The sequence below is a fragment of the Oikopleura dioica genome, chromosome XSR, assembly GCF_907165135.1.
Source record: "Oikopleura dioica chromosome XSR, OKI2018_I68_1.0, whole genome shotgun sequence".
In the NCBI taxonomy this organism is placed as follows: domain Eukaryota; kingdom Metazoa; phylum Chordata; class Appendicularia; order Copelata; family Oikopleuridae; genus Oikopleura; species Oikopleura dioica.
The window spans coordinates 914616-930647 of record NC_137294.1 but is presented as its reverse complement, the minus strand read 5'-3'; the positions used below and the strand labels follow the sequence as shown (position 1 = coordinate 930647).

The 16032-nt window shown below is 45.4% G+C and overlaps 3 protein-coding genes across 3 annotated transcripts; 1 reads left to right on the top strand and 2 right to left on the bottom strand.

Moving 5' to 3' along the window:
* The first annotated feature begins 844 nt into the window (after positions 1–844).
* LOC145710617 (uncharacterized) lies at positions 845–8634 on the top strand. Its single transcript, XM_081788406.1, has 10 exons — positions 845–1402; positions 1928–2296; positions 2341–2661; positions 2733–2916; positions 2989–3358; positions 3441–3588; positions 3633–4155; positions 4337–5052; positions 5206–8328; positions 8396–8634. The coding sequence occupies exons 1-10, from the start codon at positions 869–871 to the stop codon at positions 8489–8491; spliced, it is 6384 nt and encodes a 2127-aa protein (XP_081644532.1). The 5' UTR covers positions 845–868; the 3' UTR covers positions 8492–8634.
* A 112-nt stretch (positions 8635–8746) lies between these two features.
* On the bottom strand, positions 8747–12296 carry LOC145706584 (uncharacterized). Its single transcript, XM_081784004.1, has 11 exons — positions 12156–12296; positions 12002–12115; positions 11875–11961; positions 11766–11828; positions 10844–10897; positions 10546–10803; positions 10310–10504; positions 10211–10263; positions 9467–10138; positions 9147–9425; positions 8747–9101 (listed from the first exon to the last, which is right to left on the bottom strand). Exons 1-9 carry the CDS (start codon positions 12177–12179, stop codon positions 9613–9615), a joined length of 1374 nt encoding a protein of 457 aa, XP_081640130.1. The 5' UTR covers positions 12180–12296; the 3' UTR covers positions 8747–9101; positions 9147–9425; positions 9467–9612.
* Positions 12297–12717: 421 nt separating this feature from the next.
* On the bottom strand, positions 12718–15844 carry LOC145706583 (uncharacterized). Its single transcript, XM_081784003.1, has 6 exons — positions 15710–15844; positions 15294–15359; positions 14950–15246; positions 13158–14876; positions 12958–13114; positions 12718–12859 (listed from the first exon to the last, which is right to left on the bottom strand). The coding sequence occupies exons 2-5, from the start codon at positions 15331–15333 to the stop codon at positions 12963–12965; spliced, it is 2208 nt and encodes a 735-aa protein (XP_081640129.1). The 5' UTR covers positions 15334–15359; positions 15710–15844; the 3' UTR covers positions 12718–12859; positions 12958–12962.
* Between the last annotated feature and the right edge of the window lie 188 nt (positions 15845–16032).

Sequence of the window (16032 nt, the reverse complement as noted above, 5' to 3'; positions counted from 1 at the left end):
ATCCCAGCTGTGTAAAAATTTCCTCTCAGATGTGGCAGCCCGCAGAACTGGTGTGCTAATAACTTTACAAGAATTTTACGGAGCATTCTTTTCTCCCAGCTCGAACAAGTGGGATTTTCTCGAACTTGCTCTGGACGAATTCTAAATACTCAAAATGCATGAGAACACAAGTTTTTAAAACGACAAACGATGAGGAACATTTGAGATGACATAAAAAGTGTTTCAGAAAATGTGACAGTACTAATCTTAATTCTTGGCGGTAGATTACTTCACGCTGGAGCATAAGAGCTTATAGATTTCTTTGCCTATCTTCTAACCAACCAAAAAAAAAGAGAGAGAGAAAAGAAAATTTTATTTTTACAGTCTCTCACCCTAACCCTATCCCTAACAACCTGTGAAGAAAACTTGAGTCAGGATCTGAAGGATCACTAATGAAAAGCCGCTACGCGGCTTTGTTTAGTAAAAGCCGCTGCGCGTCAGTTTATTGAAGATCCTTCAGACCCTGACTCAGGTTTTCCGCACAGGCTTCCGAGTCAAGCCTAACCCTAATCCTAACCCTATGATTGATCTTATCAAGATTATAACCTAAAAGATTCATGTTATCTATTTTATTCAACTAAAATACTCTTTTTCGTCTCATAAAATTTTTTCATTGATTGTTAAAGAAATCAAAATTATCGATTCTTTAAAAGTACCAAGAAAAAACTCGGAATCATCGAAAAAAAATCTTCATTTCTAGTGATTTTTCGATGCGCAGCGACGCTCCGCTCGAGCGCCCTCTTCCCGAATTCACGATTTTGAATGCGCGATCTTCGGAGCGCCAAATTCTCAGTCTTTTTTTCTCCGTCAAGAGAAAAGCTGAAAAATTATGAAGGGGTCGTTTGTGCCCCTGCTGGCATTCGCCAGTGCCGAAGGAGAGAATCGTTGGGCTTCGGCTGACTTTCCTGATCAAAAAGGACCAGTCCACGTTCCGAACAACAGATGGGGCGGAAACTCCAAGGAGAATGGCAACTATGAGCCGCGCAAAGAGAAATCGCCAGTCGACCTGAAGTTCTTCGTCAAAAGCCAGCCGGGAAATGCGTTCTTTGTTCCAGACAGCTTCGAAGTAGCCGACTGGGTCGAGCGATTCAGCGAAGAGTTCGACACCAACGAGGTCGCTACTAATTTCACCGACGCCGATGGCAACAGAATTTACAACAGAAAAATGAACGTTTTCAATTCTGACTACTGGGAATTCGCTCAGACCGATACAGAGAGAGAGAACAACTGGGTCCGAGGAGTCAATTCCTGCGGAGCTCACAGAGAACTCGGCCAGCAGGACGACGTCAACTGCCCGAATGTCATTGTCATCAACACGGACGACATGAGTTGGGCTGATCTTTCTGTCAATAATCCTTCAAAGGTAAGAATAAACTCATAAAGTAACCCTTACTTTAATCCTAACTATAAATTGTAAATATAAATTAGCTGGCTTTTGGGGACTCCCTGACTTTGTCGTGAATGTCGTTAATGTCGTGAATGTATATGATATACATATAATATACTGTATATTTAATATACTATATTATATTATACAGTATATCGTAATATTTTTTTTGGCTAGGACATTCACGAGATTCACGACATTCACGACATTCGCGACATAATTAGGGTGAACCGTCTTTTCTTCGGCAATTTCGATTTTTTCTCATAATTCGGCCTAGATTTAAATGTTTATTGTTTCAAAATTTGCGGTGCCTGAAAAATTTAACCTAAACTTGTATTTTGCCATAATAAATGGAATGACAAAATTAGAAAGTGAAGTAGATACTTACGTCAGCCTGCCGAATCCGTAACAAAAAGCCACGATATGAACCTAATCGTGTGTCCATTTCCGCCCATGTTCGTGGCTATTTTCTAAATTGTAAAATTGCAGCATTATTTGTAGCTAATTCCGACGCCGAATTTGGATCGGCTGGTCTCGAAGGGAATCAACTTCCGAGATGGCCACAGTTGCACTGCTCGATGCGCTCCCAGCCGCTACTGTTTGATGACGGGCCGTCACAGCTGGAGAAGAGGCGACTATCACTACAAACCGATGTATTTGGAACACGGGCGAAAGATTATCCCGCAGATGTTCAAGCGCGCAGGCTACAGGACCTACCTCGTTGGAAAGGCTCAGCCTACAGAAGCCAAGATCACCAAGATCTTCTCGATCGACCACTACACTGAATGCCGAGTAACGCAGAGTGATGAATTCGGCGATGAAGAAGCAAATGAAGAGAGACGAAGACGTCGACAGGCCAGTGACTTCCAGGTATTCCTCTTTTTTCCTCCGACTTGGGTTTTATGCTAATTTAGCGACTTGTCTACAATGGAGGCGCTTACGATCCAGCCGTCAACGATTACATGTACATGGATATCGGTGAAGACGGAGAGGCAATGGGCAATGTCGCTCAGCGAGTATGCTGGTTCGGCGCGGATGTTTTGCTTAGAAACGATTGCGAAGAGAGCTGGAGATGTTTGCCGAAACGGTTCAACGCGGCACTGTATGCTTCTTGCGTCGACGAATGTATGGCCCAAGCAGTGAACCGAGGAGACGATGCGAAATATCAGGAAATTCAAGATACCTCTTGCCCAAGCAGACAGGGATTCTGCGATCCTGACAACACAGACTACAAGGTAACTTAGCTCTCTCTTTCTCAACTTCTAACCCTAACCCTAACTTCGGCTCGAAAATAATTAAAAATTAGAACTTCGCTCTCCAAGAAGGTGTTCTCAAGTGGGGCTACGATACTGGCTTCAACAGTTTCTCCTACTGCTGCTACCCAGGAGCTGCTTTCTTCAGAGACGATTACAATATTGAGTCTCTTCGATCTTATGGCATCTATGTTGATATTCGAGATGATGCGCATATGTACAACGACAATCTAAGAAGTAAGTTTGGTTGAACATGGAAATTTGTCAGTTTTTGGGCGATAAGAGCGATTTTTAACATTGAAATTCAAGTTCGCGATGATTGGATCTCGAAGAACATGCAGTACATCATCGGACGAAGTGGTTTATTCAAGCATTTCCAGGGCGAAAGCTTCCGCCCCTGGTCTGGAGCTGGCTACCCAATTCTTGATCGTTACACAAAACTCACTGTTGAACGAACAACTGGAGAACCGTGCTCTGATCTTTCTGAAGAGAACCAGTGCAGCGAGCCTGAAGAAGTTAGTCAGTGTGACTGGTTCGATAGCCTGGAAGACACCCTTAGAACTGCGAAAAATAACAGGCCAGATGAGCTTGTGCAGTTTTTCAACGATGAAACATTTGGAGACATGCTTCAAGCACTCGAGGCTTCGTTCTTCACTATGACTAGAAATGAGACTGTTGCGTAAGTAAAAATTATTTCAATGCAATATTTAACGATTGCGAATGATATATCAATGACTGTCAAATTATTAACATGTATCTAGGCTCAACAAATTCCAATTTGTCGAGAGAATCGTCGTCGAGAACAACTCCCTTCTTTCTTCGAGAAAACGAACTGAGCAAGAAATTGCCGACTCCATGATAAACGTGATGGGTCCATGGCCAGATCACGATGGAGGAGAGTTTAAAAAGGTAAAATTTCGCGCTAGCATCACTTCGTTTATTTGATATTTTAGATCGATCCAACTTTCACCGTCCGATTCTTCAAAAACTACGCCAATCGAGGAGCAACATCGAAAGAAAAGAACGAGCGAAGACGAGAAGTCGAGTCATACATCATGGATTTGGTCGCGAACATGCTTGCACGAATCGATCTCATCCGAGACATCGAGTTGAAATGTGACGATCGGCGAAAACGAGACACTTCGGTTAACCTCCGTCCACAGCCTCAGCAAGGCAATACGTCGTTTAATCCCGCAGTCGCGATGAAATTCGTTGTGCGCGGTAACATTAAGTCCATGGATCAGGAAATAATCCGGCCGAATCTAAATGCCACCGAGTTCCAGCAGTTGCGGGAGAACTACGAGTTCAGCTCCAACATGTACAAATTCATCTACTCAGCGAACTCAGCTGACATCATCGAGGCACCTTATGGCGCGGAAGGAAAGCCACGTCACTTTCATTCCAAGGCAGAGGCCAAGGCGTTCGTGGATCGGGTCGCAGATGCTTTCCTCCAGTACCAAGGAATCGAACCTGACGGTAAGTTAATTTCGCTAATCGCAGCACCTGTGCATCCTTAACCCGCCGCCCTTCAAAGTAGCAGTGATTAGAGAGAGAAGACCGGACTTGTGGTTACATTAAGTTATCACAGGCACTCACGTTTTCTGTTGATCTAATTTGAAATCAACTTGAAGCAAACAAAACTAATCAACGAATTAAGGACCTCTTAATCCTGAAAACGGCCTGAAAACTTATACCGACGATCAGCGAGCGCGCTTCAAGCTTTGGGAGTGGGCACACACGAAGAAATACGGAGGATATGGATTCAATTCGCCAAGAACTCAACCATCTTTTGATTCTCGTGAAGTGATGAAAAACTTCCACGAAGAGGCGAGCAAAAACTTCGTCGAAGCAAAACACCACATCGCCGAAAAGAACCAGCCCTTCTTCATGTATCTTGCTTTCCGTGCTCCTCATCGCCCATTCTCGCATATTGAAGAATACGACTACGCCAGGCCAGGTGGATTCATTGGAAAAGCTGGAGAGCAGATCCGCGAGTTTGATGATCGAATTGGTATGCTCATGAAAACGCTCGAAGATCTCAACATTGCGGATAATACTTTTGTCATGTTCACTTCTGACAATGGCCCAGATGGCTCGGGATTTGCGAACCAGGATTTCCAGGGACATGTGAGATTTGGAACACTTCGTGGAAAGAAGGCTTCTGTCTTCGAAGGCGGTCACAGAGTTCCATTCTTAGTCTGGTGGCCGAAGGGAACTGACCAGTCTCTTTGGGGTTCAAACTATGATCTTCCTGTTGGTCAATTGGATCTCTTTGCTACTTTTGCCGATATGATCAAGTACCCACTTCCGTCTGCGGAAAAGTGCAGCTATTCTTTTGATACCACTAACCCGCCGATCAGAACAAACAAGAAGGTAAGAATTGCTTCAATCAGCTTTAAAATTGAAAAATAAATCCGACGAGATTTCTTAGAAAAACACTCATTCCGCTACTTACGAAAGATTGTTTTAACTCTTATTTTCGTGGCTCGCGGAATCAAGTGCATTCCAATCAAGAATTATTTTCAGAACCGATCTTTGGCCGAAATTAAACGTGAACAAGCTTGGGTGCACGCTGAAGCCTCCAAATTCCCCGACCTGATCGTCAACGATAAAAACGCTTTTTGGTCGATCGAGACGTTGAGGACCAAGTGCACTTCAGATGATGAAGACTGTCCTTGCGACAATTGGACGAACGAGAACAATCCGGACTTCAACAAAACCATTTCAGATATCTGCTACCATCGAACTCTCGAACCATGGAAAGCACACAATCTCGGAATCTGCCATTGCAAGCCCATTGAAAAAGACTGCCCAGAGGGTTACTGTTTCAGCAGAATCTTGCCAGGATCGACCAAGGAGGATATGACTGAGATAACTGGTGGACGACACGCTATCAATAACCTCTTCTACCGGACCAACGAAGATGGATCCTCAAGCTATGTCGGTCCATGGGACACCATGTCCGATGATGAGCGACGAGACTTCCGACGAGGACTTGAATCTGTCCACATGTATCATCAGTTCCTCACGCTCGAAGAAAAGACTGGCCTCGTCCTCGGATTCGATGGCTGCATGGCAGAAGACTCTCATTCCTTCCTCGACGCTTTCAAGGCTTCTGACGAATCGAAAAACACTGGCAAGTTCCATCGACGTCCAGCTGAGATTTTCGGTGGTAAACTTGGTGATATTTCGCTTCGAATGGGTCGATACAAGCTTGTTCGATGGAATCCACCAAAGGATCGACGAACTGGACCAAACGCTCAGCATCTTCGACCGAACAACGAAGCCGAATGGCCACGTGATCCGAATGGCGGCAAAACCGACAAGGAAAAGCCTGAGAACTGGCAAGATCAAGAACTCTACCAGCACTGCACTTGGGCTCCAGTTTACACTGAAGACATGGAGAACCCTTATCTTTCGAATTTGGTCATGGAACGAAAGAATTTGCCAAAGAATCACACTGACAACCAGCGATGGATGTGTCAAAAAGATCATTTCTACGAGCTCTGGGACTTGAATATCAATCCGGGTGAGCGACAACTTTGTAATTCTGAGTACAATGTCGATGTTTGGGAGTCAATGCGCGAGCAAGGATCATTCCAGGCCGCTGACAACCCACGTGAAGATGGTTTCGATGTCTTGTCTGCTCGAGGACTTGGAGGAAATACAATCAATACTGATTACCTTTACGGAAAGAAACTGCAAGACGGAAAGCCTGAAAAGCACCCGGATCCACATGGAATCGGCTCAGGCAAGGAATCCACTCCTGTTCCCGACTACGTCACCGACTGCTGCCTCGTTGATTACGGCAAGCTTGAAGACAGACCATGCCGAAACAGTGAGAGCGATGTATGCGTGAAACCAAGAAATGAGCCCATCGACTCAGCAGCCGAGATTTTAAAAGTCAATGCAAAGAAAGCAGCTAGATGGATGGAAAAGCGAGCTAACGTTCTCGAGCTGTTTAAAGCCTTCCCCGATGACTTCAAGGATTACTTCGCTTCTGTCGACCGTGAAGCTCGAGCTGAATACTGGACTGAAAGGTTCAACGCTGCTGAACCTATTTTCGAGAGCCATTTCAATCAGGAATTAGCTGAAGCTACAGCTCTCAGAGAGAACCGACGGCTTTACATGGCAAGATCCCGTAATTTCGAGAATTTACCGATCTTTGACGAAACTGAAGGAGCAAGGAGTGACGATCCTTGTCTCGTTTTTGCTGCTCTCCGTGTCCAGCGAACTGTTCGAGGAGCAGACCGACTCACTGATGCTCGATTGACTGACATCATCGCTTCCGATTCTTTCCTCGAGTGCAAACGAAGCAACTCAGACTTCAAACTCAACGAAGATGGCTCGTACAAAATGTTCTTCAACATGAAATTCAGCCGCTTCCTCTTCCCAAAGAGTACCAATATCGATGACTACTCTATGGAGTATTTCGAGAATCTCGCTGGATGCGAAGATAATGATTGTCTTCTCTCCAACATTGATAACATGCTCGACATTGAACATCGCCACGACGCAAATAACAACATGAAAATGGATCCCGCTGAAGTTGTCGAACAGTTCAATAAACGAATTTTGATCAAAGGTGGCTTCTCCACTATGAGCACGTACGAGCCCTTCTGTCCACGAGGATGCGTGAACTCTGCCTCCTGCAAATGCCCAGTCAACGGTACGACTGCTGCCCGTAAGCGAAGAAATACTTCTCCTAACCCAATGTCTGCATCTGCTATCATCCCACGCGCAAACAAATCTATCCTTCGTCGATCATCCCGTTCAGCCCTTCCTCCAATGAATAACATGTACTACTTGAAACCAGAACACGTCGTCTGGGTCATGGACAAGTTTGAACCAAAGCTTTCAACTTTCAACTCTTGGGTTGCTGAAAACTACGAGGTCGGATATCGCTGTGCGGAATCACCAATTCTTTCCCCTGGCCAATACACACGGCTTGATATTCCAGACATCCGTGGTCGATTCTGCAAGCCAAAGGCCGAAGAAGATACACTCAAGTGCAAGGTGCCCGAGCACAGTGGTTCTGTCGGAAATGGTTTCAAGATTGTTGACTCTGCTGAAGATGCTGTGCGTTTCCCAGGCGCCGAGGAAGCTATTGAGATCAAGGGCTTTGGTGCATATGCTAAATTCGCCAAATGCATGGCGGACGTAATGCTCGAAATCGAAGGAGCGGCACATTATCCGGAATTGGACGAGAAACTCAAGGCCTTTGCTGGTCAGGAGGACACTGCTCTCTGGCGTCAGGAAGCGAAAGATGAAAAGTATCAGTTCTCGGGACTCCGAAATGGTCTTAACCCACGATCATTGCAATCTAAAGCTTCAAATGTCCGAGGAATTGACTCTAGCAGTCCGTACATGGCAAATGAACCAGCCGGAGTAGAGTCTCAGTACCTTCACGGAGGAGGATCTCGATACATCCAGCCGAACAACGACGACTACTACGTCAATGGGTGCTTGAAATACCTAGAAGAAGCAGGCCTTCCATCTGCGTACACTGTCCCAGGCAGCAATATTCCAGGCTCGCAGCGAGAGGACCACACTGTGAACTCCATCTTGAATACAGAGAATGCCGGTGACGGACCAGGATCTCTTGATTATGATATGGACGCCAGTCTGCTCGGTTACTATCCGCTCAAGGTAATAAGAGGCCTTATGATCACGGCTATTCTTTTACAACTGCAAGAAAATATCTAATTTTTTTTAGAAAATGCCCCGTCTTGACGGAAAGTGCGTCATGGTTCCTCGCTGGCTGCCCGAAAGAGAGGCCAACTTCGTAAAATATGGCATCGTCAACTGTTAATTTCGAAGAAAAGAAAATGCAATTCAGTTTCTTTGAACAACTTATTTCATGATAAATAATACTATTTGACCCTTATCTGGTATAATTACAACTAATGTTACATCAGTAATTTGCCATTCCTCATGATTCCTGTAAATAAATAATAATCAATCAGAAAATCGTTGCATTTGACCTGCAAATCTGCCACTATTAGCAAGTATTTCTTAACTTTGCACAATAGAAATCAACCAAAGTAAACATTTGTAGTTTTGTGAGCCATTTGAAATTTATTCTAAATTTTGACAGGGTCTTTTAATATTAAAATGGCAGTGTGAATAGACTGGAATGAGATAAGTTATATACAGTTAGGTAAATGAACCAGTCTATACAGTTGTGGAGGGTTTTGAATCGGAGTAGCGAAGTTGGATGGTGATGTGAGTGACTGTGCGTAGAGAGGAGAGGTGATTTCTGGTGGTATTGGTGACACATCGGGCGCACGAAGATTTCTCCAGTTTTTCTAACTTTGCCCCAAGTTGGAAGAACTGGTTCGTCGTTTTCGGCGACTAATTCTGGTGATCAGCGAAAGTCGATCTTCGTCAGTGACGTTTTCGATGTTCGCGTTGATCGCCTCCTAAAATTAATCAAATTAAATCGAAGCTAAATTAAAAAATAATACCTTGATAGCATTATAGGCGGCTTCGCGATCGTTAGTAGTCGGCTCCGGAATCGAGGGCGGAAGCGGGCGCATTCGAGGTGACCCTTCAGGCCTGGCCATCCTGAGCATCTTCTCGGTCCGAGTGAGGCTCTTTTCAGAACGAGGCGAAGGGATAGACTCACTGCTGGGTCGACGCTTCAGCGCGGTTGGCGAAGAGCTGCCAGGCAAAGAGGTGTTGCTTGGAATTCGCCTGATCTCAGGGCCACCGAACTGTTCGTCGATGAAGGAGACTCGATGTTTCTGAATAATCATTGAAAAAAGAAAGTTCGCGCGAAAAATACCTTGCTTGGGCGAGAACCCTCTGAAGAGCGTTTCCGCTTCATGATGGGACCGGACTTGAGATCTTTTGACATCGTCATGCTCGTGTTGAGCTTCTGATTCTTCTTAGCTTCCTCCCATCGGTCCTTGTGGAGCTTGGAGGCAGGGCTCAAAGAGCATCCCGCTCCGCTTCTCCCTCGCTGTCGGTCTTGATAAGCTCTCTTAGCTCTTTCTCGTCCTCCTCTTCCATAATTTCCCACTCATTCTTGGGCCTTCGCGGATCATTCCTCAAATACGGAACGTCGTGACCGAATTCGTCCTTCCAAGTCTTTGGAAGTGGGTAGGTTGGCTTTTTCTCCGACTTCTCGTCCTTCGCTTCCGATGTCGATGCTTCCTTGCGCAATTCGTCGAACTTTTCAGGCGACATGCTCATGTCAGTCGTGTTTTTCTCCTCGGAAGGATCTTTTCCAGGAGAAGAAAGCTTCTTGGGAGACGTTTCCATCGCGAGCTTCGAAAGTCTATCGGGCGAAGTCGGTGGTGTCATGTCTAACTTTCGCGCAGCCTTTGTTTTCTTTCGCTCTGCAGAGCCCTCCGCGACTGTATCATCTAGGATGATAACAGAATAGTCGTCCGCTGTTCTGTCAGGCGAGAGAAGATCGACGACAGGATCCGGCGTTAGGCTCCCTTCGTCAAGACTAAAAAGCTCATTAAAATTTGAAATTGAGCCCAAGCTTTCATTTTCTGCGAAATAAAAAATAAATACTCACGTGCTCGCTTCTGCGTCTTCATCGACTTCATACATGGACGCAGTTGATGGAATCTTAATGAAGTTTTTAGAAATTTGACTCTATTTTAACTCAAAGTACCTCCATTTCCACAACATCAGAATCAGCTTCGCTTGACTCTGGTTTCTTTGGAGAAACGGGTTTAGGAAGACCCTGTTTCTCGGGAGAAGAAACCGGCTTGGGCAGCGCCTTCAGTTCGAGAGTAACTGAGAGTTGCTCTTCGGACTTCTCCGTTGCTTTGCCATCCTTCGACTCTTGAGAAGCCTCCTCGACAGCCTTAAGAAATGTGATGCCATGAAAAAGCATTAACTTCAAACCTCATTTTCATGCACTCGTGTGCTGCCTTCCTCACTCATGCTATCGCTGGGATACTCACTCGAGTAGGTCTCGGGACAAGCACACTCGATATTCTTCACGAGCCGTGCGTCCTCAGCCTTAGTTTCAACTTTCTCGGCATTCGTCTTGACCTCTAAATCGTTCTGCATTCTTTCTGAGCGAGGCTGCTTTGGCGTCGGCAACTTCGTCATAGTCGTGGCGGCCATGCTCTCATCCATCGACGAGTCGATGTACGTCATCTAAGAAAATTTAAAAAGGGACAAAAGTTTTACTCATTACTTGGCAGCCAATACCCGACGTAACATCCATCGTCCGGTCCTGTGCAGGGGCAACCTCAGCCAGGGTGGCTATTTTGGACAAAATTTTGGGGTCTAGCCATCCAATTTCCATCCAATAAATTTTGAGTCGGAACTATCCATCCAAAATCCAACCCAATCCAATTATTACCCAATTCCCCAAGAATCCCCAATTCCAATAAGATCCAATTGGATTTCCAATTTTTCCAAGGCTTTTAGTACTTTGAAAAGAAGCGAAACAGTTAGTTTCTATCCGAAAGGAGGATCAACATAGCCAAAAGAATGATTTTTTATCCGAAATTTTTCATTTTTATCATGAAAATGACCCTTCTTTGCATAGTTAAGCGATACAGTGAAAACTCAAAATTTGCCCACTCGAAATTTGGCCGGTTTTGGTCGAAATTGACTGATTTAAGAATCTGAAAAAGACTCAAAAATTGGCCGCTTTTTCAATAATAGAAAATTTTGGATCAAAATTGCGCCTAAATTATGCTATTCCTGGGCATTTTTAGCTTTTTTAGACTGTTAAAATTATTTAAAATGACTAATTTCTAAAATAAATGTCTTCAAACAAGCAAAAATTTGAATTAAATTGTTCAAAAACGTGAAAATCATGCCCATTTTCGAAAATTTGGAAAATTTGCTTCTTAGAAGTGGACTCTTGGCTATCCGGTAAAAAACTCAAAATTTGGCCGCTTTTTTCTTGAATAAGGATCTAAAAACCGGCCAATTTTTGAGTTTTAACTGTATATATTTTATTGGATCCAATTCCCCAATTTCCCCCAATTGCCCAATTTTTCCCAACAAAATCCGGTACCCTGGCCATCCAAATTCCATCCAAACCTTATTGGATTGGATCCAATCCAATTCCAACTAACCCCCAAATCCAAAATAGCCACCCTGACCTCAGCTGTAGTGTTCCATTCCGACGTGTCCATCGTCTCCTCGAAGGAGCTCTCGGGCATGCCCTACAATTTGAAGATAGATAAACACAAATGTGTCGATAGTTTTTACCTGAAGACCGATTCCCGCTGTCATGTCGCAGGTTTTGTTTATCGTCATGTTGGATTCGTCGACAGGGGCGATCTTCGTGGATTCTCCCTGAAAAATGATAGAAACTTGATTTTACTTTTGTCAGTACCTTCGGTGGGACTGGCGGAGCTGGCAATGACGTCTCAGAGATGCTCTCGTCGATCTTTGGCAAGCCAGCTGTCATATTGGACTCGTCGACAGCTGCGATCTTCGTGGATTCTCCCTGAAAATTGATAGAAACGTGAATTTTTAACGAATAGTACCTTCTGCGGGACTGGCTGCTTCATAGTTATCTCAGGCTCGAGCACAGTAGAGTGGGCGCTCGGATTTTGCGCCAAAAGCTGGTCCCATCCATGGCAGTTTCGTCCATATGTTCAATATCGACGGAAGCTTTTCGGTTGGGCATGGACTGAGTAGCAGTGTCAGACGCTTGTGTATTCGAGTCGGTGCCGAGATACTGAGACATGCGGGACTGTGAGTCGTCCACGTGATTGTAGAGCGCAGTTCCGACCTGTTCCTCCGACTTTTTCCTTCATTTTTTCGCGTTGGGCCGCGGTTAGATTTTTCTTATTGAAACTGATCGGAGAATCAATAATGGTGAAATCGGCGGTGGCACCGTTGTCGCGAATGGTCGAAGACATAATTCCAGCTGCGCCACGGCGGCGATTTGGTGGCGTTTTGGAGAAGATTGGGTCGCTCCTTGAAGCGCAGCGAGTTGGCGGTTGTATCGCTGCGGCGTGCCTCCATTACGCTGAGGCGTCCCGTTTCGACGCTGGGGAGTGCCATTCTTGCGTTGAGGAGTTCCAACCTTTCGCGCTTGAGCTCCACGAACTGGCGTAGACGGCCCTTTTTCACTCTCACCTACTGCAGCAGCTACAGACGCTGATTGATTAACAGTCGCTGAAGTAGTGGCCAACTTCAGTTGAAACTTTGATGGAGGATCCCAGTCTCCAGTCTTGTAGTGGATCTAAAAAGACAAAATCAGATTTGCTCGATAACAAATTAAGTAATTTCAGTTGAAACTTTCAACGTTTTGGATTTATGAAAATGTCGGTTGAAAATTACCTTAATCAACTGCCAGAAGTTTTCGGACATATCCAGTTGATTATGATCCTCGAGGAAGCTTGCCTGCCAGCACTCTCCCACAGCTTCGGAGACTCGGTGAACGGACTTTTGGAAAGGAGCAAAGAGAAAAGCGGCTCGAGGCCAGGAAAAGTTTTTGCTAGAAGAATCGATTAAGTTTTGAAAGTTTTGTTCATTGCTACCTGGTGTCCGGTTGGCGGTGGAAATGGATTCCAAGACATCCATGATGCAATCGGTGGCGTTAGTCCACATGAGACTCTTTTTGTTCGCTAGAGCAACCTTGGCGAACTCGGTGATGATGTTGCCAAGGACCATGACTGCCTTTTCGCCATGGTTGTCGATCAGCTTTTGCATGATCTTCAGAGCGCTGACAGTACCGCGGCATGAGAAGTTCTCGAGGGGACGACCGGTTGCTTCGTCAAGGATATTTATGACGAGCTGGGAGAATTTAGTAAATTCGCTGCCTCCGTCACCGGATTCGTTGTCGAAGATCTTCTTAGACTCTGACGCCGCCAACATGCTCAAAATGAAAGAAAGAGGGGTCGCTAGCTGATAGTTCTTCACTCCCTCTTCGCCAATAACCGTGCCGATCTCAACATTGAAGTCGTCTGAGTTGAACCCTCGGACGAGTGCAGCGCCGGAGCGAACGGCCAGATAGAGTTCCTTCCAAGCGCGAGACATGGCTGGAAGAAGCTTGGTGAAGTCGGCTTTAAACGCACCAGTTTCAATCTGATCCATCTTCTTGACCCGGAAGGGCAGGCACAAGAAGTTTTTCAGGATCCTCAAGTCGCAACTATTTCTCTCTGAAGAGACGTCGCCACCAGCAGTGAGTCGCTCTTTGAACTTTTCAGCTCCTCCGACCCAAGCAGTAACAATAGTAAACTCTTTTTCACCGGTTTTGAGTTTACTTGATTTGCTGCTTGGCCGGGCGCAGGAATCTTCGAGGATGGAGGTGACCTCTTCAAGAGCAGCCAAATGACTGTCGCTACCACTGAGCATTAACTCGACGAACACCTTGGCATCGTCGGCCTTCATCGTCATCAGCATGATTTTGAGGAGTCGACCGGCGATCGAGTTGAGGCCTTCTTTGGTATCATCAGCCACGAATCGTTTTCGCAACACATCGGCATGGAGGTGATCGCAGACGAGTTTGATGAGCCAGTTGTTGTTCTTGGAACACTGCTCGGTCAGGTAGTCGGTTATTCGGCCGATCGAAGAGAGCGCTTTCAAACCACAGCCTCCAAGCATCGAAAGCAGGATGAGCATAATTCGTTCGATGCCACCAGGGAACAGCGAGTCGTTGGCGAAGCCAGTGCTGATCAGTGAGAGAATTTTAATCGAATGCTTGGCCAGCGAAGGCGCCATGAGAACGAACGTCTCCTTGGTACAGTTCTTTACATCGAGAGGATGGACATCGAACTTCTCGAAAGCGCCGCCCTCGAGGAGCAGCTTCTCGCCTTCTGCGCCGCAGAGCGACATCACCATCAGCACGGCGAAATCGACGCGGTCCTGTTGTTCATCTTCTTCGCCCAAGCTGGTCTCGGCGAGGAGGGTGTCGAGCGCAGCGCCGAAGGTTTGAGTGTAGTCCTCGGCCACCCACGGATGGAGGTTGTAGTAGCGCGCGCGTCCGCTCGCATAGAGGACCTTGACGCGATGCATGCGCAAGACAGTCAAGAAGCCCGGCTTGACGGAGAGCGCCATGAACTTCTGCTTGTGGATCTGCTCGCGCAAGTTCCAGCAGAAGTGCGGCCAGAGCTCTAGCATTTCTTTAATCCAGTCTCGCTTGGTGTTTTTCGCTAAACGGTTGTTGACCATTTCCTCGCCGAAGGCGAGCCAGAGCTTGATCAGCGAGCGATAGTCGGCCAACGGTCCCAGCCACTGGAAGGCCATTTCCCAGCAGACTAGAAGCAAAAAAATTAATACGAGAAATAGGAGAGGATCTGAGCTCTGGAAGCTGAGCAGGAACCTTCTTACCTATCATTCTGGAGATTTTGTCGTCCTCCATCTTCTCGTAGTCGCGGACCTTTTTGCCCTGCTTGACAGTTAACTTGGTGAGTTTGTCGTTGGCGCCCCAGTGGGTAGAATAGTTGTCGATTACTTTTCCCCACTTTTCTTGGACCTCCGGCTTCGCTTTCTCGTAGAGATACTTTCCGAAAGAGCGCATTTCCTCGTCGGTCATGATGCTCGTATCGTGCCAGATCGAGAGGAACCTCTTTCCGAGGCCGTATAGCTCAGAGTCATTTTGGACCGATCCTCCCTTTCGCCGCCACTCTGAAAGTCGAAAATTCAAATCATTCGCTCGAGTCATTTTTTCTTACCTTGAAGAACCTTCCATTGCTTGGAATTGTCTCGCTCCATTTCTCAGTAATTTGTCGTAAACCTTTTTGGCCGGATTAAAAATCAAATAAATATGAACACAGGAAAATTCGAAAATCTGAATTTCTGTGTTTTGAAACTGAAATTTTCCAACTGTCAAAATTTAAGAAGAAAAGAGGAGCGCAAGAGCAACGATATTTATCGATAAAAAAGTTGTCGGAGTTCAAATTTTTCAACAACCGTATTTTCCCAGATTTAAGATTTTTATCGTTTTTTCTCGAAAAAACCGACTTTTTGTCCTGAAATTTCCGCTAAGACGCATTAAAATCATTGATTCTGAAAAATTTAAGAAAAAATATTTTAACCAAATTATCTAACAATATTTATAATATGATTAATTATTTTATTCCGTTCCTTTAGGATCAGTCCAGAAATGAGCCTGATCGGCTCAAGAAAAAATTCTAATTTATTTCTTCTCTCTTTGTCGAATTTCTCCGGCAGTGGAAGTGAGCTACAGTAATCCACCGATAATCAGGAGGACTGCTGCGCCACGCGCGGGCCAATCAGAGGCGCCGTTGATTTGCGCGCGCTTTTTGAAATTGCTTCTCTTCAACCGTGGGAATTTTCTCATAGAAAAAGACCCTCCTCTCCTTCACTTGTTATAGAGAAGTTGTAGAGATGGTTTTTGCGGTTCAGTTATCATTATGATTTCTTAAAAAATAATTTTGATAAGATTACCTT